The sequence below is a fragment of the Phytophthora ramorum genome (genome assembly GCF_020800215.1).
Source record: "Phytophthora ramorum isolate Pr-102 chromosome Unknown Phyram_PR-102_s0011, whole genome shotgun sequence".
NCBI lineage: Eukaryota > Oomycota > Peronosporomycetes > Peronosporales > Peronosporaceae > Phytophthora > Phytophthora ramorum.
Genome location: NW_027150657.1, coordinates 144,368 through 164,144, shown reverse-complemented (window position 1 = coordinate 164,144; position 19,777 = coordinate 144,368). Strand labels below are relative to the sequence as shown.

General features: G+C 57.1%; 11 protein-coding genes across 11 annotated transcripts; 3 read left to right on the top strand and 8 right to left on the bottom strand.

Annotated features, from left to right (window-relative positions):
- Positions 1-14: 14 nt before the first annotated feature.
- KRP23_10849 (60S ribosomal protein L36-1) lies at positions 15-587 on the bottom strand (the record flags this gene model as incomplete). The annotated part of the gene is made up of 3 exons (XM_067881336.1): positions 15-104; positions 245-388; positions 498-587. 3 exons carry the CDS (start codon positions 585-587, stop codon positions 15-17), a joined length of 324 nt encoding a protein of 107 aa, XP_067740657.1.
- Positions 588-2,361: 1,774 nt separating this feature from the next.
- KRP23_10848 (Delta(12) fatty acid desaturase) lies at positions 2,362-3,558 on the top strand (the record flags this gene model as incomplete). Its single annotated transcript, XM_067881335.1, has 1 exon — positions 2,362-3,558. The coding sequence occupies one exon, from the start codon at positions 2,362-2,364 to the stop codon at positions 3,556-3,558; it is 1,197 nt and encodes a 398-aa protein (XP_067740656.1).
- A 373-nt stretch (positions 3,559-3,931) lies between these two features.
- On the bottom strand, positions 3,932-4,822 carry KRP23_10847 (uncharacterized protein; the record flags this gene model as incomplete). The annotated part of the gene is made up of 1 exon (XM_067881334.1): positions 3,932-4,822. One exon carries the CDS (start codon positions 4,820-4,822, stop codon positions 3,932-3,934), a length of 891 nt encoding a protein of 296 aa, XP_067740655.1.
- Positions 4,823-5,230: 408 nt separating this feature from the next.
- KRP23_10846 (putative RNA-binding protein C4F6.14) lies at positions 5,231-8,331 on the bottom strand (the record flags this gene model as incomplete). The annotated part of the gene is made up of 3 exons (XM_067881333.1): positions 5,231-7,953; positions 8,023-8,099; positions 8,171-8,331. 3 exons carry the CDS (start codon positions 8,329-8,331, stop codon positions 5,231-5,233), a joined length of 2,961 nt encoding a protein of 986 aa, XP_067740654.1.
- Positions 8,332-8,651: 320 nt separating this feature from the next.
- On the bottom strand, positions 8,652-9,239 carry KRP23_10845 (PIN2/TERF1-interacting telomerase inhibitor 1; the record flags this gene model as incomplete). The annotated part of the gene is made up of 1 exon (XM_067881332.1): positions 8,652-9,239. One exon carries the CDS (start codon positions 9,237-9,239, stop codon positions 8,652-8,654), a length of 588 nt encoding a protein of 195 aa, XP_067740653.1.
- Positions 9,240-9,732: 493 nt separating this feature from the next.
- On the bottom strand, positions 9,733-10,911 carry KRP23_10844 (Serine/threonine-protein phosphatase 5; the record flags this gene model as incomplete). The annotated part of the gene is made up of 1 exon (XM_067881331.1): positions 9,733-10,911. One exon carries the CDS (start codon positions 10,909-10,911, stop codon positions 9,733-9,735), a length of 1,179 nt encoding a protein of 392 aa, XP_067740652.1.
- Positions 10,912-11,095: 184 nt separating this feature from the next.
- KRP23_10843 (Surfeit locus protein 2) lies at positions 11,096-12,301 on the bottom strand (the record flags this gene model as incomplete). Its single annotated transcript, XM_067881330.1, has 1 exon — positions 11,096-12,301. The coding sequence occupies one exon, from the start codon at positions 12,299-12,301 to the stop codon at positions 11,096-11,098; it is 1,206 nt and encodes a 401-aa protein (XP_067740651.1).
- A 219-nt stretch (positions 12,302-12,520) lies between these two features.
- Positions 12,521-13,750, top strand: KRP23_10842 (putative oxidoreductase YrbE; the record flags this gene model as incomplete). Its single annotated transcript, XM_067881329.1, has 3 exons — positions 12,521-12,709; positions 12,771-13,001; positions 13,070-13,750. 3 exons carry the CDS (start codon positions 12,521-12,523, stop codon positions 13,748-13,750), a joined length of 1,101 nt encoding a protein of 366 aa, XP_067740650.1.
- A 167-nt stretch (positions 13,751-13,917) lies between these two features.
- On the bottom strand, positions 13,918-17,064 carry KRP23_10841 (uncharacterized protein; the record flags this gene model as incomplete). The annotated part of the gene is made up of 1 exon (XM_067881328.1): positions 13,918-17,064. One exon carries the CDS (start codon positions 17,062-17,064, stop codon positions 13,918-13,920), a length of 3,147 nt encoding a protein of 1,048 aa, XP_067740649.1.
- Positions 17,065-17,314: 250 nt separating this feature from the next.
- Positions 17,315-18,468, top strand: KRP23_10840 (putative oxidoreductase YrbE; the record flags this gene model as incomplete). Its single annotated transcript, XM_067881327.1, has 3 exons — positions 17,315-17,425; positions 17,486-17,722; positions 17,791-18,468. 3 exons carry the CDS (start codon positions 17,315-17,317, stop codon positions 18,466-18,468), a joined length of 1,026 nt encoding a protein of 341 aa, XP_067740648.1.
- Positions 18,469-18,687: 219 nt separating this feature from the next.
- On the bottom strand, positions 18,688-19,765 carry KRP23_10839 (26S proteasome non-ATPase regulatory subunit 14-like protein; the record flags this gene model as incomplete). The annotated part of the gene is made up of 3 exons (XM_067881325.1): positions 18,688-18,879; positions 18,945-19,549; positions 19,627-19,765. The coding sequence occupies 3 exons, from the start codon at positions 19,763-19,765 to the stop codon at positions 18,688-18,690; spliced, it is 936 nt and encodes a 311-aa protein (XP_067740647.1).
- Between the last annotated feature and the right edge of the window lie 12 nt (positions 19,766-19,777).

The following is a 19,777-nucleotide window of genomic DNA, read 5'->3' as shown; positions in this document are numbered from 1 at the left end:
TCGGTTTCTCGTCCTTAAGCGTGGTGAGCGGCCTTGGCACGGAGAGCGGCGTAGTACGCCTTCATCTCCTCGCGCTTCTGCAGAGCACGACGGTGCGTGCCGAGCTGTAGGTCGAGAGGTAAATACATACACAACAAGCATGAGGATCTGCGGCTCTAGACTCAATAGACTACCAGCTCCTTGTAGCTGGTAATAGAGCAGCAATGGATTGCTAAAGTGCTGTGTCTGTGTCAAGAGTACGTACGCGCTTCTTGGAGAACTTGTAGATACGCTTCTCAGCCGACGAGCCGCCGCTCTTGATCATATCAAGGATGCGCTTCTCGTACGGCATGAGGCCAACGACCTCGCGCACGATGTCGCGCACGAGTTTCGTCTTCTTGCCAGCACGCTGCACCACATCAACCACACACAGCTCCGTTAGCTCCCTGCTCCTGTTTGTCGCGCTGAATGCTGCGCTGAATGACGCGCGTTGCTGCTGAAAAAGGACCGGCACTTACTCCCTTGCGGGAAGCGGGGCGGGCAGCCACCTGCTTCTTGTTGACAGGGAAACCCTTGTTCAGGCCCACGGCGATTCCAGTGGAGGACATGGTGATGTTTTTGCTTCCGAAAGACTTAAAGAACCGAACTAAGTGCTGCCTACGCCGCGGGGCGTGCAAGCATCCGCTGGGCCATTGGTTGGTCGCCGAGAAGGACCTCGCACTAAGTGCGAATGTGACGGTTCAGATGACCGGTCCGGACCGCGGTCCAGAGTAAAGTACCGTGGATTCCCAAACGTACCGTGGTTGCCCAAAAGTAATTAAAATTAATATCAGTACACCTAGACACGAGTACTAACGATGCTGTCGGCGCCAGGAAATGAATGGAACGCTACTATGGTTATCCTACATATTGACAAACTATAGAAATGCAGTCGCTTCTCCCAAAAGCACCGATGATGCATCCCCGCGTACGAAGAGACCTGCAGACTACAGACTGCAGTTCCGTGTTGGAAAAAAAACATGCCACTCCTTCGTCTTCGGCCGCTGTCTCTGCGATCACCACGACACTTCTCGAGCAGGTGTTAATGGCACGGCAACTGATACTGCGACGAGCATCGCAAGATCATGCTGTACCAACGAGAACGTGCCAAGAGCGAAAAATCGAGCATGAACAGCATAAGGGGGTCGCTCAACGAGAGATGCTCTGTATGCTGTTGCAATGGTAGTGTGGGGCGTTACCGTGCTGCGAACTTGTGTTTGCATTGTCGAGATGGCAATTCAGATTCGCTGTCGCACAATTGGTGTAATCAGCTGTAGATTTTCAGCACAATGGCCTCGCTTGCTTGCGTGTGCAGGATGGCTTGAATTGATGCGGCTGGCTGATAGGCATGCTCGCTGGCCCTCGCGCTTGTCTCGACCTGGGTTGCCATTACGTGGGTTACCCAGCCCGTTGTAGTATCGGTGGAGTTATGACAATGCTTAGCGCATCGTGTCTATCGGTGCAGGAGCATGCCAATCATACTCGCATCTGTTCATCTCCATGCAGTCCGCGCCATCAATAGTGCGCTTGCTCCTGTGAACATTACTCAGCTTTAGACCCGATCAGCCCCACCAAAGGATAACGCCCTGAAAGTTATTGAAAACCAAACTGCGACTCCGATCAGGCTCAGTTTCAAGCCAAGCCTTGCTCGGCCGATCGATGCGGTAGCGACAAGCGACACCAACACTGGCTTGGTATAATACTTGAAGCAGACGCGCCTTAAGACCCCGGTTGGGATACAATACGCTCAGGCGCCTACGATGAGGAAATCCGACAGCAGCACCGTGTTCGAAGCAGAACCACAAAATGCTCTTGGCGATGCAGACCACCACAAACACCATCTGAAGATCGTGTCTTTGGGAATTCGTTAAACGTTTGGGTGGTGCACCACCTTGAAGTGGGCGGCCACTTACCCCCATACAGCCGCCCCGTTGCGCGCCTTGCGGACACCTTGCTAGTCACACGTCACTCCATCATGGAGTCCATGCCCGTGGGCAATGGCTGCGAATACCCGGTGCCGGGCTCGGCGCCCGTGCCTCACATGCATAGCCACAGCCTCCGGGTCCGAGCAGAAACTGGGCAAAGCATGGGGACCATTGCACGCCACCGAGCGCAGTCTGACGCAACATTCCGAATGACATCACGGTGGCGCCGCGCCTGACGTACACTGCGTTGCAGTATAACCCGTGGCCCGGACGCCAGTCACCGCCGGATCCGCGCGTCTTTTCCTCCGCCTCGCACCCTCGAATTCCGCCACCTCCTCTCTCGTCCTCTCGGTGCCCTCCTCATTTGCAGATTCGCGCTTCGCCTGCAAACCACCTCTCGACGTCTCCACAACCCGCCATGGCGATTCTGAACCCGGAAGCCGACTCGGCCGCCAAGGTGGCCTCGGACAGCGAGGCCAAGCAGCGCCAGCTCGCCGAGGCCGGCTACAAGCACGTGGAGGGCGCCCCGGCGCCGCTGCCGCTCGAGCTGCCGCACTTTTCGCTGCGTGAGCTGCGCGCCGCCATCCCCAAGCACTGCTTCGAGCGCTCGTTCGTCACATCCACGTACTACGCCATCAAGAACATGCTCACGTGCGCCGCGCTCTTCTACGCGGCCTCGTACATCGACCAGACTGGCGCCGCCGCCTACCTACTCTGGCCGGTGTACTGGTTCTTCCAGGGCAGCTACCTCACGGGCATCTGGGTCGTCGCGCACGAGTGCGGCCACCAGGCCTACTGCTCCAGCGAGGTGGTCAACAACATCATTGGCCTCGTGCTGCACTCGGCGCTGCTCGTGCCGTACCACAGCTGGCGCATCTCGCACCGCAAGCACCACTCCAACACTGGCAGCTGCGAGAACGACGAGGTGTTCGTGCCCGTCACCCGCTCCGTGGCTGCCAGCTCGTGGGACGAGACGCTCGAGGACTCGCCGCTCTACCAGCTCTACCGCATCGTGTACATGCTCGTCGTGGGCTGGATGCCCGGCTACCTCTTCTTCAACGCCACGGGTCCGACCAAGTACTGGGGCAAGCCGCGCAGCCACTTCAACCCATACTCGGCCATCTACTCCGACCGCGAGCGCTGGATGATCGTGCTGAGCGACATCTTCCTCATCGTCGCGCTGTCCACGCTGGCCGTGCTGGTGCACACCTTCTCGCTGTTCACCATGGTCAAGTTCTACGTCGTGCCCTACTTCGTCGTGAACGCCTACCTCGTGCTCATCACGTTCCTGCAGCACACGGACACGTACATCCCGCACTTCCGCGAGGGCGAGTGGAGCTGGCTGCGCGGCGCACTGTGTACCGTGGATCGGTCGTTCGGCAAGTACCTGGACTCGGTGGTGCACCGCATTGTGGACACGCACGTGTGCCACCACATCTTCTCCAAGATGCCCTTCTACCACTGCGAGGAGGCCACGAACGCCATCAAGCCGCTGTTGGGCAAGTTCTACCTCAAGGACACCACGCCCGTGCCCATGGCGCTCTGGCGGTCCTACACGTACTGCAAGTTTGTCGAGGACGACGGCAATGTCGTCTTCTACAAGAACAAGCTCTGAGCTGGTCGCGTACTGTAGGCGGTGGTGCCGCTGCGGCATCGACCTCATTAACGTTAATTCATTCCGTGCACTTTATCACGATTCCTCGCTGACCGCCATACACATCTTTCCCCTCGGGATGGCACTTTGTGTGGCGGAGATCGACCGCCCTTACATCACTGCATTTGTCAGCATTGCGTCGCCGGTCGAGCATCGAAATGCACTTAGTTAAGCTGTCGAGCACCCAAATGGCTACATCCGGGCCCTTCGACAGCTTCAACTTCAACATTGCCCAATGTGCACAACAAACCACAGCTGAACTGAATGATGATAAATACGCTGTTACCACCGTTATGCGCGCTACCACTAGGTGCCACCAATATACAGCCACGAGCTATCGAGTAGCGTTCTGGATAGACGCCAAGTGCTTTCTCAGGTCCCTCTCCGGGTCGCTATCGTCCCCGGCGTTTTCCGACGATCCCTTCTCGTCCACTGCAGCTTTCACTTCTTCGCCGCCTTCGTCTTCTGGAGTAACGTGGCCAGACGTTTCTTGCCTTAGACGCTCCGCGATTGCTCTCCAGTTCTTGAACGAGCTGGCGCGCCGAGCGGGGCGCCGAACCCCGCTCTTCTTTGCAGGCCTGGTGCTGGTGGGGGTCACGACTTCTCGTGTTTCCTCACTTGCTCCAGAATCCCGTCGAGGCAGCAGCAACACTTTGTATTCAAATGACCGCGCGCGACGAGGAAGGCAGCAGCGCTGTACTCGAAACCAGCACACTGCCAATGCCACTAGTCCCGCCGCCGCAAGAATCCCAGCTACGGTACTTATTATCGGCGCTGCTGCTGGGAGACTGATGTCCTTATGTACAAGTGTCGGCTCCACGATGATCTCAGTCGACACTCGAACTAGTGCAGATGCATTAGCCGGCGCTTCCAGTACAATTGCAAACGTTCGCTGGTAAGGCGGCGTTGAGTCCGCCGGTCTCCAATCGCCCACTAGAGCTGGGAGAATCTCCACTGCAACCTGAGCGCGTTGCTGACCCACGTCGAACAGGACTGCACCACGTCCTTCGACGAAGTCTACTCCTGGACGAGCAGGCTGGAATGTTGTGCTCGTGGGGGTCGTGAAATACGTGACGCGGGCACTGGAACTGCACTGCCAGGAGCAGCAGTCGCGTCGTACAGGGATGATCACCAGCAATCTATGCGCTGGAGGCTGCTGCACCACGAGAGGTGCACTACTGAAGAATGCAAAGGAATCTGTGCACGACTGCGCGTCGGCGACCATGCCCTGCACAACTTACCAACTCGATTGCAGTGGCAAGCAGGAGAGGCCAAGTCGTCGCCTTCTCGGCCTTGCGCTCATCTACCGGAGCTTCGAATGGCAAAATACCACGGCCGACAGGTTCTCTCGAAGGGCTATTAATCGTGCTCAGGGCCTGAGGGGACAAGGAGCTCAGAACTTAGTTTGTACGTGTCCATGCGTGTTAACCAGTTGAAGACGACAGCTATATCTGGTGGGAGGAGAAGACAAAAGCAGATCAGAAATCTCATGATTGGGGACATGGAGGAAGACATCGTGTTCATGCAAGCAGTCTATATTTCCGGTCATACAAGTCGTCCGTTTTGCGCGGGTTTTTTTATATGCCTCCTCCCATGGACGTGGGTCCGGGCTGAACGAGTAACGAGAATCGAATTAGTCAAACCAGCGCTCGGCCGTCTTGCCAGCATCGTCTCCCTTTGAAGCACCTCCGGCCGCAGGCTTTTCACCGAAAATCTCCTTCTTGTAGCTGCTCACCAGCTCTTCGAACGACTTCTCCTTCGCCAGCTCCTTGGCGTTCTTGCGCTGGTTGCGAGACAGCGTCTTGCCCTTCTTTGTGGTCGGCGCAGTCTGGTCCAGCGAGGCCAACGCGTCAGCCTCCGCATCCCCCTGCGGTGTCTCGGCGCGTTTCCGCTTCTTCGGCTGCTGCTTCACTTCCTTGACTACCTTACTTGCCTTTTTAGTCTTCGTTTTGCCCTCCTCGCCTTCATCTTTTGCCTCGGCCTTAGCCAGTGCACGCAGCTTCTTCTTCTCACGCTGGCGCTGACCACGGCTCTTTTTAGTCGCTTCGGCATCTTCGCCGTCCTCGCCCTGTGCTTCCTTTAGCGCACGCTCCTCTTCGCGCTTCTTGGCAGCGTCAGCAGCGCGCTTCTCGCGCAGCTTGAGCTTGCCGTGGTTCTCAAGAGCAAACTCCACAATAAGGCGCGATTTCGAGCTGTCAGGCGCCCCAGAAGTTGATACCCGACCGGCCGCGTACGAAGTGTACTTCGGGTTGTTGTTCAGAATACGCAGCGCGGCCAGAGCGTGCAAGTGATCTGAGAACTCGACGAAACCATAGCCGCGAGAGCGTGGCTCCTTCCCAGCCTTGGCTGATTCCATGTCGCGCACCACCTTGGCCATGCGCACCTTCACAGGAGGGTTGGTACCCTTAGACAGCAGCTCCGGCTTAATTTCCGTGCGATCCACGTTGCCAGCGCGCACACCAGCGCTCGCGGCATCGTGGAAGAGCTTCTTCAGTTTGCGATCATCCAGCGCCGTGGACAGGTTACGCACAGACAGACGCATGGGCGACACGAAGTACATCGGGTTCTGCAGCTTCAGCTTCTTCTCGCGGATGGCGCGTCGGCGCTTGTCGATGTCCATCTTCGGCAGTTCCAGCTCGTCGTCCGCTATTTTGTTCACGTTAAGCGTACCCTCGTACGCCAAGTACAGGTTACGCTTGTCCAGGCGGCGGCGCTCACGAGCGTTCGAGTCTGCCAGATGCTCAGCATCAGTCTTGGACACAGCACGCGACAGGATGAGCTGACGTCCATCCAGGGTCAATGCATCGTCTCCACCATCGGCCAGAGCAGACAGCGTGAACTGTTTTTCCCTCTTCTTGTCCTTTTTGTTCTTCTTCTTATCATCAACTGGCGGTTGCTCCCCACGCTTCAGAACATCAGCAGCGACATCAGCCGCTTTGAAACGCACGAATCCAACGCCCTTGGACAGCCCTGAGCCCTTGTCATACACCACACGAGCATACTCGACAGCACCGAAGGTCTGGAAAAACTCGCGCAGTCCATCCTCCGACGTCTGAAACGACAAATTACGGATGAACAGCGTGCGGTCACGTTGGGCCTCCGTGTCCTCCTTAGGAGCTGGTGTCGATTCCTCTTCGCCACCATCGTTGTTACCTTCCTCTTCCTCAGATCCAGCTTCCGCTTCATCATCAGTAGCCATTTCGAGCTGATCGTCATCCTCGTCACCGCTGTTAGCGTCCTCTTCCTCCTCGTCATTCTCCGGAGCCGCAGATGCAATCGCCTCTTCCTCCTGTTTTTTCTGCTGTTCAAGGTACTTCGTCTTGGACAGCGCGAAATCCACAATCATCTCACGCCCCTTGAGCTTTGTTCCATTGAGCTTCTCCACAGCAGCACGCGCGTCAACCACATCGCGGTACTGAACGAAGCCGAAACCGCGGCTGCGGCCAAGCGCGGGTTCGCTCTCGGTTTTTCCATCGGCCTCCTCCTCGCTCGTCTTTCTGTCTTCCTCCACGGGCATACGCACAACACGGACCTCAAACAGCGGGCCATGCACTTCGAAAAGCTTCTCCAGATCCTTGTCCGTGGTCTGGAAAGCCAGGTTACGCACGATCAGGCGCAATCCCTCTGTCTCGGCGGCATGCTTCTGCTGGCCCGGCTTTCCTGCTTCTCCCTTGTCGCCAACCACAACCGCTGTGGCTGCACTCTTCACCTGCAGCATAGAACCCTTGAAAATGTGATGGTCGAGCTTAGGAATGGCCAGTGCTGCATCCTTCGACGTCTTGAACTGCACCAATGCGTATGTCTTTCCCGTGCGTGCTTCTTCCTTCATCTCCACTTTTTCCACTGCACCAATCTTCTTGACTTTCTTAAGCACGTGCTTCTGCGTCACATCGGCACCCAGGCCGAAGATCAGCACCGATTTCTGCTCCACACTGGCCTGCTCCTCCTTGCGGCGCTCCACGTCACGCAGAAACTCACGGTGCTGTCGGCGACGCGCATTCCGATCGCTCTGGACGTGGGCAGCCGATTTCGCTGCAGGAGTAGAGGCGACCTCGACCTTCGCTTTCGTCTGTTTAACCTTGGCCGGCTTCTCTTCGTTTTTCGGCTCAACCGTGGCAGGTGTCTCCTGCTCCTGCTCCTGCTTTACCTTCTCCTCTGCCTTGGCTGCCTTCTTCGCAGCCTTCTTGGCGGCCTTGCGCTCCTTCTTGGCCTTCTCCTTGTCCTCCTCCGACTGCACAGGCTCCTCCATTTTGACATCCTCCTGTTGCGCCTGCTCAACTGCAACAGGCTTCTCTTCGTGGACAGGCTGGTTCTTGGTGGCGAGTCCGCGGCGCTTGCTCTTGTCCATGGCATAATCTAGAAAACGAGGGTCAGTTCAGTTCACTCTTCAGGTGACTAGAGGAATAACAGTAAGCGGAGACCCACCGATGAGCATCTTGCGGCCCTGGAAGTCCGTCTTGTTGAGCTTCTCGACGGCCGTCGCCGCGTCGCTCTCCACAGCGCTGCAAGGGTATCAACAACAACAGGTTAATCACTGCACAGCAAGACTGGCGAGAGGCTGGTGCACACGTACAACTTGACAAAGGCGAAGCCGCGCGTGAGCATCTCGCTCTTGCGCTTGCCCTTGTCCTTGATGACATCGATCTTTCTCACGGGGCCGATGTCGCTGAACACGTGCTCCAGCTCCTCCTGCGTCACGCCGAACGGCAGGTTGCGCACGAACACGCTCGCCATGGTCACTCTGCTCTGCTGGCCAATGCTGGAATGGCTCTTCACAACCAGTGACCATTAAAATCATATTTGAAAGGTTATTATATTGATACATAACATGAAGGTATATATGTTATTGCAGAGTTGGACAAACAGGAAAAGTATTGAAAACGCAACGCGGACACGCATGTATTTTTGAAGTACAGTCAAAGATGGATGGTCAGGGGCTTGCTGCTTCCCGTGTGCGTCAAAATGCAGGGAGGAAGGCTGGCGTAGATGAAAGTTTGCCATGTATTTGGTCTAAATAGTCATACACATTGGAGAAGCCCCACCCAGCAAGAGGTCTACTCCAATGCCTGCTTGTAGCTCGAGGACGCGACGCCTAGGATGGCAGCCATCTCCGCGGCACCGTAACTCTTGGCGTCCTTGTTGGTCTGGCGCTTGCGGTAGTGCAGCCGCCTGGAGACCGTGGTCTTCTCTGCCTTCTTGCTCTTCTTGTTCTTCTTCTCCTTCTTGGCCTTCTTCTCCTTCTTGTTCTTCTTGCTCTTCTTTTTCTTGCTGCTGGAGCTCTCGTCCGAGCTATCGGCGTCCGAGTTGGACTTGCTGCCGTACGATTTGTTGAGCGTCTTGAGCACGTCCGCGAAGCCGCCTGCCGTCTCGGACCAGCCCTGCACCTCCGCCTGCTTGAGGCTGCAGCCCACGCCCAAGTTCTCCGAGCGCCGCGCGATTTTGACGTGCGTGGCCTGGCCCTGCAGCTCCTTACCCACGCCCTTGCCGGCCGACCAACCCATCTTGACCAGCATCTTGAAGCCGAACTTGCTCGTGTCCGAGGCCCACGCCATATTCTGCATGCCGCCCACGGCCACCATCGTCTTACCGGCCTCGTCCGTCTTTGCGGGAGAAGAAGAGGAAGCCACGTCCACAGCCGACATCGTTGCAATAAGGGGAGGCTGAGGCTGTCGTAGCAAATAGGCAAGAGACGTCGGCTGATTCCTAATGAGCTTTTCGGGCTATGCGACGACCAGCGCCATTCAACTCGGAAAGTACCTTGAACCTGTATGAACGCATATTTCCGAGATACGTAAACATTAATAAAACTGGGAAAACGAATAATAATATTTTTAATGACAAACACGGTTTTTTGATAAGTTCGCGTCTCATTTTAACGCCCGAGCTGGGGTCCATGTTTCTTTTTGTTGTTGCTAGTATTGAGCAGGTATGAAAACAGGTATCGAACAGGTATTGATAATACAGTTTTTCAAACTGTGCCAGTCCGTAGATGGCACTTCTCCACTCGTCATTTTTACCAGTAGCTACACGCTTGGCCCCTAGGTGGAGGTTCTACTTCGAAGTAGCAATGATCGTAAGATTGGGCTGTGTTGAATCTGCCTTGAATTCTAGCATCGTCAACGTCCGTGTATTAGCTTAGAACGTGTGGTACTCTTGCACGAATGTGGCCAGTTGAGCAGCGAGCGCTTGGCGGAAGGGCGACGACGACGAGCTCAACGCCGTGTGCAGCGCCTTGCCACCTTCCGACTGGTAGCGAGAGGGCACGACAGCCTCTACGTCGTAGTCGCCACCACAGTCCGAGCTTAGGTCCAGGAACTTGATCTCACCCGCCACCGAGGTGTCTCCCTGTGTCAACGTGCACGCCAGCTTGAACGTAAAGTCGAAGATGTAGCGCTTGGCGCCACGCACCACCGCAATGGATGCATCTCCCTCGAGGTTCGACACTTCCAAGGAGGCCACGATGCCTTCGCCCGTGCCAAGCGGCGCTGAGATGCCAGAGACAATCGTCTCCAGCTTGGCCTTGGCCCACGACGTCATGTCCTTCTCCTCGAACGTGTTGCCCTGATTCCAGGCCGAGCCGCCGTCCACGCTCTTAATCTGCACCTTGTTGACGTCCTCAACCTTCTTGGGGGCGATGTCACCAATGAGCTGCTTGGCTTCCTCCGTGAGCTCGTTGTTGAAAAAAGTGGTCACGCGTCCGTCCGCCAGCTTCTTGTAGCCGCGGACGTGGCCCATGATCTCCGCGTCTTCGTCCACGACAGCAGTCGTCACTGGTTTGGCGGGGGCAGCGTTCGTCTGGGCCACTTCCACGCGCGTCACCACCTTCTTGGGGGCGACGGGCGGCTCCTTCTCCTTCTTGGCCATCTCCTGCACCTTACTGTACAGTGTGGTCACCGACTTGTTGCTGGGCTCCAGTGCTTTGGCGGTGTCTAGCACGGCCAGCGCGTCTTTGAAGCGGCCCAGCTTGACCATCGCCTGCGCCTTGCGGAAAAAACCCTTGGCGTACGCGGCATCCAGCGCGATGCAGGCGTCGGCGTCCGCCAGTGCTTTGTCCGCCTTGCCCATGGAGCAGCGCGCGGCCGAGCGGTTGGCGTAGAAAATGTGCTGCGTCTGCTGCGCGTTGCGCTCGTTCACGGCGATGGCGCGCGAGTAGAGCACCTCAGCTTCCTCTAGCGCCTTCTGCTGGAAGGCGGCGTTGCCCCGGCGCTTGAGCTCCGCCACGAGGTTCTCCAGCTCCGTCGGGTCCGCGGGCACGGGCCCGTGTAGCACGTCCGAGTGGCGCGAGAACGGCAGCGCGGCGTCTCCTCCGAACATCGTGCGTCTTGTGCGTAAGATTGAAAAGTGGGGCCCAGCCGAGTCCAGGACGTCGAAACTTTCCAGAATCTTCCAACTCACATGTGACGGGCCATGTAGCCATCTCAAAAGTACGTTGGCGCTGGTATTGGTATGCACACAAACTTCCGTGTTACTTGTACTAGCAATGGCTTGTTTGGTCTACTTACTTACGGCCGGAATCGACAGTCTTCGCACGCTTGGCAGGCCGCTTGCTCTGGGATGCGCCATCGACAGTCTTCGCACGCTTGGCAAGCCGCTTGCTCTGGGGTGCGTCACCATTGTCGCCGTTCGCGGCTGCGAGCCTTCGTTTCTTGGCAGCCTTGATGCGCGCCGCTCTCCGCTGCGCTTCTTCCTCCTCCGCCTTCTTCTTCGCGGCCTCCTGCTCTTTCCAAGTGGAGAGCTCCTTGCGGTACTTGGGGGCAGCAATGTGCTCCTGGACGCGCTTCAAGTCGCGGGCGATGGCCGACTCGGTCACGTTACACCACAGCATCTCCGTCTTCGACTCGTCCGGGTGATCGACGAACATAGGCGTGTACTTTGCAAACGAGAGCTTGAGGTTGCGGGCCTTCAGGTAGCGCTTACCGGTAATGTACTTGTTGACCACTTCTAGGTCGGCCTTCATCTCGTGGCCCGTCGTGGAGCAGCGCACGCGCGAGTCGCCCACAAACATCAAGTCAGGCGTCGACTTGACAAGCGCATCCACAGCCTTGCGCGCCTTGATCTCCGCCTTCCTGCCGACCGGCATGCTCTTCTTGGTCCCCAGAGCCCCCTCCTTCTTGCTAACCACCTGCTTCTTCTCGACCGCGTCTTCTGACGGCTTGCTCTTGCTGGTAGGCGACTTTTTAGTCGATGGCGACGACTTCACACTAGTCTTGGGGTTCTTGGCAGACTGAACCTTCACACTGACCTTCGGACTCTTAGCAGGCGACGCAGTGGTAGACTTGGTAGTAGACGGCGCCTGCTTGACCTTCTTGTCCTTGGGCGTCACCTTCTTCGTCTCTTTAGCTGCATCGGCGCTCAAGTTCTTCTTCTTCTTCTTCTCCACGCTCTTCACCGTGACGGTTGGCTCGTCCTCGGGCTGCTGTTTGCTCTTCTTGTCCTTGACGGCAGCAACGACCATCGTTTCTTTCTTCTTGGGCTTGGAACTCTCTTTCGTCTTCTCCGCCACAGACATGGGGCTGTCGCTGTCGCCGGTCAGTGCGCCCAGCACCTGCTGCTCGCCGTCCTTCGGGTGGTCGTCCAGGAACTGCACGGCGTGGCTCACGATCACGTCCGACTTGGCGTTACCGCGGCACAGCTGTAGCTCCTTGGCCAGAGCCTGCAGCTCGCGGCGGGACGCGCTCTCCAGCGCCTTCTTCGCTGTGCTCATACTCGCGTAATGAGCCACTCGAAAGGTATCAGATAAACCTGCGCGCTCTCTCTGCCAGTGCTTGTTGCGAAGTGGCAATGACAGTCCGTTTGACAGGTTCTCACTACAAACCTATCCAAGTGACTACAACTGAAAGTGCACTCACACATCACTGCGCTTCAACTTACAGGAGGTCACGCAAACCAGAGCTCACAACGCAATTCCCCGTCTAGCGCGCAGATGTCCTTGTACCTCCGTCAGACTCGCACCTTCGCCCTGCGCCTCTCGTCCGCTCGCTTCATGGCCACCGTCGCCTCCGACCGCCCACTGCGCGTTGGCATCGTGGGCGCCGGACGCATCGGACAAGTGCACGCCCGCGGGGTCCAGCGCACCAGTGCCGTCGTGCACACCATCCAGCTACCAGCTCGCGTAGGTCGTCACTGCTACTGTCGGTGGAGGAAGCCGATACTGACCATTGCTGTTGCTGCAGGAGACGGAGCCCCACCGCGCCGAGAAGATCGCCAAGAGCTTCGGCATCCCCAACTGGACCAACGATGCGTCCGAGATCTTTTGCGACCCGGAGATCGACGCCGTCGTCATCTGCTCACCCACGGACAAGCACGCTGAGCAGATCATCGAGGCGGCCAAGAACAAGAAGCACATTTTCTGCGAGAAGCCCGTGGATCTCAGTCTCGAGGTCGTCAACAAGGCCATCAAGGCGGTGCGTAATTGTGTATTGGTAGTTGTAAATGCTCCAGTCCACTGCTGAGCTACTTTACCTTGTTGCAGGCGGACGATGCTGGTGTGAAGCTCATGATCGGGTTCCAGCGTCGCTTCGACGCCAACTTCGCACGTATCAAGCAGGCCATCGATCGTGACGAGATCGGCAAGGTCAACATGATTCGTATGACGAGTCGCGACCCCGGCCCGCCACCTGTGAGCTACATCAAAAGCTCTGGTGGTCTCTTCCGTGACATGACCATCCACGACTTCGACATGGCGCGATTCCTGGTCGGTGACGAGGTGGACGAAGTCTACGCCATGGCACAGAGCGTCAACCCGGACATCGCGGCGGCAGGCGACATCGATACTGCTGTGGTGCTGCTCAAGTTCCGCAACGGAGTGATCTGCTACATCGAGAACAGCCGCGAGGCGGCGTACGGCTACGACCAGCGCGTGGAGGCACTGGGATCGAAGGGCTCCGTGGCGTGTGGTAACAACTATCCGAACCAGGTGGTGGTGTCGACGGGCGAGAGCGTGCGTCGCGACCTACCACTGAATTTCTTCCTCGAGCGCTACATGGACGCTTACGTGGCGGAGATGGAGGCGTTCATCCGCGTGTGCACGACGGACGGTGCTTCGGTTCCTGTTGGCGGCGACGACGGTCGTGAGGCTTTGTTGCTGGCTCTGGCCGCGAACAAGTCGCTTGCAGAGAGCCGTCCGGTCAAGGTCGATGAGCTGCGCGTTTGATTTTAAATCCTGATAACCAGGTTGAACTCGGCGCTTTTGACGCATGCAGTTGGCGAGTGAATGTGGGCTTAATAACGCAATTTGCGCTGGCATGTTATAGTACCTGGTGTTCTGATTAGACTGTACACGATTGCTTGTTGGGTACTGGACCAATTCTACTGGTGTAGTCAGGGTTGCTGCTCCTCGATGTCGAATGAATTGCTCGAAAGCCGCCTAACTAGACGTCGAATTCTAGAGGTGGGGGCTTCAGGTACTGCGTCACTCCCACTTGCCGAGCGTGGTTTCGTAGGTTCGCTGTCTAGCGGGTCCGTTCGCGCTTCACGAATCAGTAAGTCCAAATCAACTTCTTGGCCGAAAACGGATGGTGTTGCTCCTCCATCAAGAGAAGCGTCAAAGGTGTCGCTCGACGCAGAGGCGGCTCTTGACTCCATCGATTGGACAGGAAGTTCTGTGAGCAGTGTGCGCGAACTTCGACGAGCAGTGGGGTCCTCTTTGCCTCCTACAATACCATCTTGCAGCTCTATCCCAGGTCGTGCAATGAAGAAGTGATAGTCGCTGTCGGAGCCCTTCCGCTGCACAATCAAGCGCAAAGAGAAAATCCTGGCAATATCCTTCTCGCTCGAGGTCTCCAAAACCATTTCTTCGTCTTCGAACGGGAGCAGGGCGATGGTCTCGAACAAGTGGAAATAGACTACGCGAGGCACAGCAGCCATTTGGTCTGCTAGATTACTCGGTATCACTTGCAGCTGAAGAATGGGGGGGTCCTTCGATACACGCATCACAACTTCTACTTTGTCGCGGTTGTTCGTGCCACCCTCGCAGACGTAGGATACTTCGTGATGTGGCTCCACAATCTGCATCTTGTACTGCATGGCCTCGGTTACCAGTAGGAAATCTGGAGCTGCCTGTGGCGCTAGGCCCGACGGGAGCAGTTTACGATCCGGAGCAAGCAAACTCCCGCCGAGACTTTCGTAGTTCTTACGCACGAGATAGCCACGGTAGCGAGCCTTGATCTTTCCAATGGCCAACTTCTTCCGAATAAACTCCCGTCGAGCAAGAAATCCCTTCGAGCACGTCTGGATCGCCTTCACCGCAGCATCAGTCCCGAGTACCTCCTTTTCGTCGATGTCCTCGTCGTCATGCCCAAGCTCTTTAACCAACGATAAGCGTGGTTGGCTCACCGATTTGGCGATTGGCATGGTAACTTTTCCCGTTGATCCACCATCCTCACCCTCATCGCTGTCACCGTCACTGCCCCTGACACTGTTGCTATCGCTGTCGCTGCTACTGCTACTGCTCGAGTCAGCATCGCCAGCTTCACTCAGACCCAGGATGTCTGCCTTGACTTCTCCCTCAACTTTCCCCTTCTTGCGCTTCTTCTTCAGCGTTGTCTTCATTGCTTCAACCTCACGCCGAGAAGCAGCAAGTTCCTCTAGCAAGTATGCTTCTCGCGGACTCAAGACCGTGGTGGAACTGCTGATACTGCCGCTACGATTGCGCCGCCTAGATTCTTTCAGCGCGCGGACCTCTTCCATGGATTGCACGACAATTTTCTGGTAGCGGTTCACCTCAGCGGTTAGAGCTACGCTCTTGCGGCGCAACATCTCCTTCTCCAAATTTGTTCCGATTCCGCCACCACCTATGCTCTGCCGTCTCTCTAGACTTCGATTTGGAGTCGATGGACTCCCAGATATCGTTGCCGAAGACCCGTCACGTTCCAGTCTCTGGGACGCTTTTCTAGACATCACACCAGTAGATGGTGGATCGACCGGCGAAGGTGTTGGTACGTCTCGCACAATTGGTTTGTCTCCCTCCGGCTGAATCTCACTTGTCAGATTCGTCATAGCCAACGCTACAGCGGGCGATGGTAACGAGAGATTCTCAAGCGCGTCCAGCTCACGCTCCTGGCTGAGTCGGGCCAGTGCGGTCTCAGAGACGCGTAGGAGTGCATCCTGTCGATCTTGCCGTTCTTTGCTAAGCTGTAGCAAGCCTTCCAGCTCGTGTATGCGTCCTTGGGCTTCAATAAAATCGGCAGCGCCAACGTCACCGGTCCCGCCTACGTTAATTTGCAGCATAGTCCCCTTACGTTCACTAAGTTCACCAGGGGACATGTGGCGATCTCGCTGCAGCAGACGCAACGATACTTCCAAATCCTTCACTTTGTCGCGCAGTTTCTGCTTTTCCTCCTGGTGGCGAGCTAGTTTGAGTTCGTATTCTGTGCGTAGTGCGTGTACAGCTTGCTCTCGTGTGGCACGCAGCGTTGCAGCCTCCCCCTCTTTCCACTCGCGAAACTTGTGCCTCGTTTCAGCTAAAGCACACACAAGGCGCTGTCTTTCGGAACGAGAAGTTTGTAGTAGTGCTTCTGTACGTCGCGCTTCATGGGCAGCACTGATTCGGCCTTGCGCCAGGCGAGCTTGTAGTCGTTCCACATCTGCTTGCGAAGCTCCCAGCGCAGCTTCAGCTTCGTTGAGCTGACTTGCATGGGATCGCCGCACCAATTCCAGTCGCTGGAATAGCGCCACCTGCCTTGCCTTTTCTTCAATCACTTGCTCGCGCATGGTCTCGTAGTCTCGTTGCCACCGAGATCGCTCTCCACGCAGTTCGTGGAGCTTCACCTCTCGGGCTGACGCATGGACGCTCTCCACATTGGTGTCGCGTTCAAACAAGGCTAAACGAATGCCCTCTTCTGCAGATTCCCTCTCTTCGAGCTCCGCGGGACCAGACCCCTTTGAACGGGGCTTGAACGGCGAATTACGTAGCCGCGGAGCCAACCGCGATACTTGACGCTTGCTGGGGCTTTTCCTATCTGCTGCAGGAGCCGTCGCTGCAAGCGCAGGCCTTGCGCTCTCACCTGAGCTCCGACGTCGCCTCTCTCGAGCAAGCTCGGTCTGCAGCAGCTCGAGCGTCGTCTGCAGCTGGTCGTCGCCCGCGAGCCGCGTCCGTTCAATCTCGTACTCCTCTGCCTCGTGCAGTCTCCTGGTCTCTTGCAGCGCTGCCCCGCGTCGCCGCGCGCTGTCGCTCTGGTCGTCGGACTCTTCCAGCACCGCGTGGAGCACCTCCAACGCGTCCTCCAGAGGAACCAGCGGCGTTGAAGTTGCCTGCGTGGCCGGTCCTTGTCTCAATAACTGGGCCCCATCTGCCTCCAAAGCCGCAGGGCTCAGTAGCTGTTGCTGCTTCGTCTCGGGCGTCACCTGTCGGTCGCGCGGCGTCGACCAGGCCGCGCGCTTGGCCACGTTGGGGCTCACGCCGCGCACTGACGCCGTGTTAATCACCGGCAAGCCACCTCCGCCCAGCGCCGACGGACCTCTCTGCATGGTCAAGTCGCATCAACCAAAGGCGGTTGAACATGAAGCATGTTCATATAAATATAGCTCCGCCTCATGGCTACACTCATATCGCTCACGTCTTCAACAACACGACGATGGGAGCTGGATACCTTGAAGACGCCCCGCCATTGGCTGATAAGCGGCTCCGATGTAACGGCTGCAATAGAGCCTGCTCGTCTTGTCCTGCGTGGACTCGCCGAGTATCCGCCACTTCGCGATTCTCCTCCTCTCCTCCGTCATGCTCAACTCGCACCTGTCCAAGCCGCTGCGCGTGGGTCTCATCGGCGGCGGCCGCATCGGAAAAGTGCACGCGCAGAGTCTGCAGCGCACGGGAGCCACTATCGCCATGGTACGTACTGTACGCAGTCAGCGGTGACGTTTTGGTGGTGACTCACCAAATGTACCGCAGATCGCCGACCCCGTTGGCGACGTAGCTGAGACTGTGGCCGCACACTTCGGCATCGCGCGCTGGACCAAGGACGCGTCCGAGATCTTTTGTGACCCGGAGATCGACGCCGTCGTCATCTGTTCCCCCACCGCCATGCACGCTGAGCAGATCATCGAGGCGGCCAAGAACAAGAAGCACATTTTCTGCGAGAAGCCCGTGGATTTCAGCGTCGACGTCGTCAACAAGGCCATCAAGGCGGTGCGTAATTGTGTATTGGTAGTTGTAAATGCTCCAGTCCACTGCTGAGCTACTTTACCTTGTTGCAGGCGGACGATGCTGGTGTGAAGCTCATGATCGGATTCAACCGCCGGTTCGACGCCAACTTCGCACGTATCAAGCAGGCCATCGATCGTGACGAGATCGGCAAGGTCAACATGCTGCGCATCACGAGCCGCGACCCTGGCGCCCCGCCCATCGAATACGTCAAGGTCTCTGGCGGTCTCTTCCGTGACATGACCATCCACGACTTCGACATGGCGCGATTCCTGGTCGGTGACGAGGTGGACGAAGTCTACGCCATGGCACAGAGCGTCAACCCGGACATCGCGGCGGCAGGCGACATCGATACGGCTGTGGTGCTGCTCAAGTTCCGCAACGGAGTGATCTGCTACATCGAGAACAGCCGCGAGGCGGCGTACGGCTACGACCAGCGCGTGGAGGCACTGGGATCGAAGGGCTCCGTGGCGTGTGGTAACAACTATCCGAACCAGGTGGTGGTGTCGACGGGCGAGAGCGTGCGTCGTGACTTGCCGCTGAATTTCTTCCTCGAGCGCTACATGGACGCTTACGTGGCGGAGATGGAGGCGTTCATCCGCGTGTGCACGACGGACGGTGCTTCGGTTCCTGTTGGCGGCGACGACGGTCGCGAGGCTTTGTTGCTGGCTCTGGCTGCGAACAAGTCGCTTGCAGAGAGCCGCCCAGTCAAGGTCGATGAGCTGCGGTAGCTTGCCTTATAATGGCTCCCGCAATTGCTGATCGATCTCCAGTAGATGCTACCGGTAGGTTACTTGCCTTTATGTTGTAGAAACGATCTTCGTGTAAACCCATGGACAAACTGAAACGAGAAACAAATAGTAGAGAGCAGACACGATTCATTCCAATGCCGTCGTCTGGTTAGTCAACCTACCTCCGTCTTCCATCCTCTGCATTTGTAGTCGGTGCATCTAAAACACGATGGTGTCAAGCATAGCGCCGAGGCACTGGACTGTGTTGAGGGCCATAAGGTCATACACGTCGTTCTCCAGGTGCTTCTTGGGGTCCAGCTTGCCGACGTTCAGCACCTCGAGCTCCTCGGGCGTCTTCTCTTCCTCCTCCTGCACCCGCTTGTTGTACTGCTCCGTAAGATTCAGCATGGCCTGTGTTGTCAAAAACAATTAGTTTCTCGTACTATTTCGTTCGCAGCACGCAGCACTCGACGTACCTTTACGGTCGTTTCATTCTCCTTGGAGTGGTCCTCGAACTTGGTAAGTACGAGGCCGTCGCTCCACGTCTTCTTGTGTAGGTTCATGAGCATTTGCTCCTCGAGTTCATTCTTGCGGTAGTCAATTGCGATCGAGTAGTAATGGCGGTTGAGGCCGTGGATCAATGCCTGGATGGACGGCTTGTTGAGGTGGCCAATGTTGGACGTGGTTTGCCGCGGCTCTTGGCCCATCATCATGAGCTGCGGGTTGATAAGGCGGAAGGCGTCGATCACGACTTTTCCCTTGACGCTCTGGATGGGGTCCACCACCACGGCTACGGCGCGCGGGTTCAGCGCCTCGAAGCTCTGCTGCGTGTTGATGTCCACACCCGAGAGCCAGCAGCCGAAGCCCGGGTGCGAGTGGTACCAGCCCACGACCATCTCGGCCCTTCCCGTCTGCTTGAGCATCTCCAGCATCTTCATCTGGAAGACTGGGTCTACGGCCTCGACACTCACGCCCGTCCCGCTCTGCGGCATGGCGAACACGTCGATGCAGTTAACCGTGTAGTCGTCCACGAACTCGCCCAGCATGAGACCCATCACCTCCATGGGCACTCCGGCACGGCCTGGCAGCGTATACAATAGAAAACAACAATTAATTGATTAGCAGATAAATGACACACTTCACACGTCGAGATCTTACCGTGTTTCAGCATCTTGAGCAGTGCTAGCGACGAGATGTGCACCTTCTCTGCCGTGTCGACCAGCGGACCGTCGGCTCCGGGTCCGCCTTGCCCCGGGAGCCCGGGCAGGTTGCCAAAGAGACGCTGCAGTCGGTCCATGTCGAGAGTCTT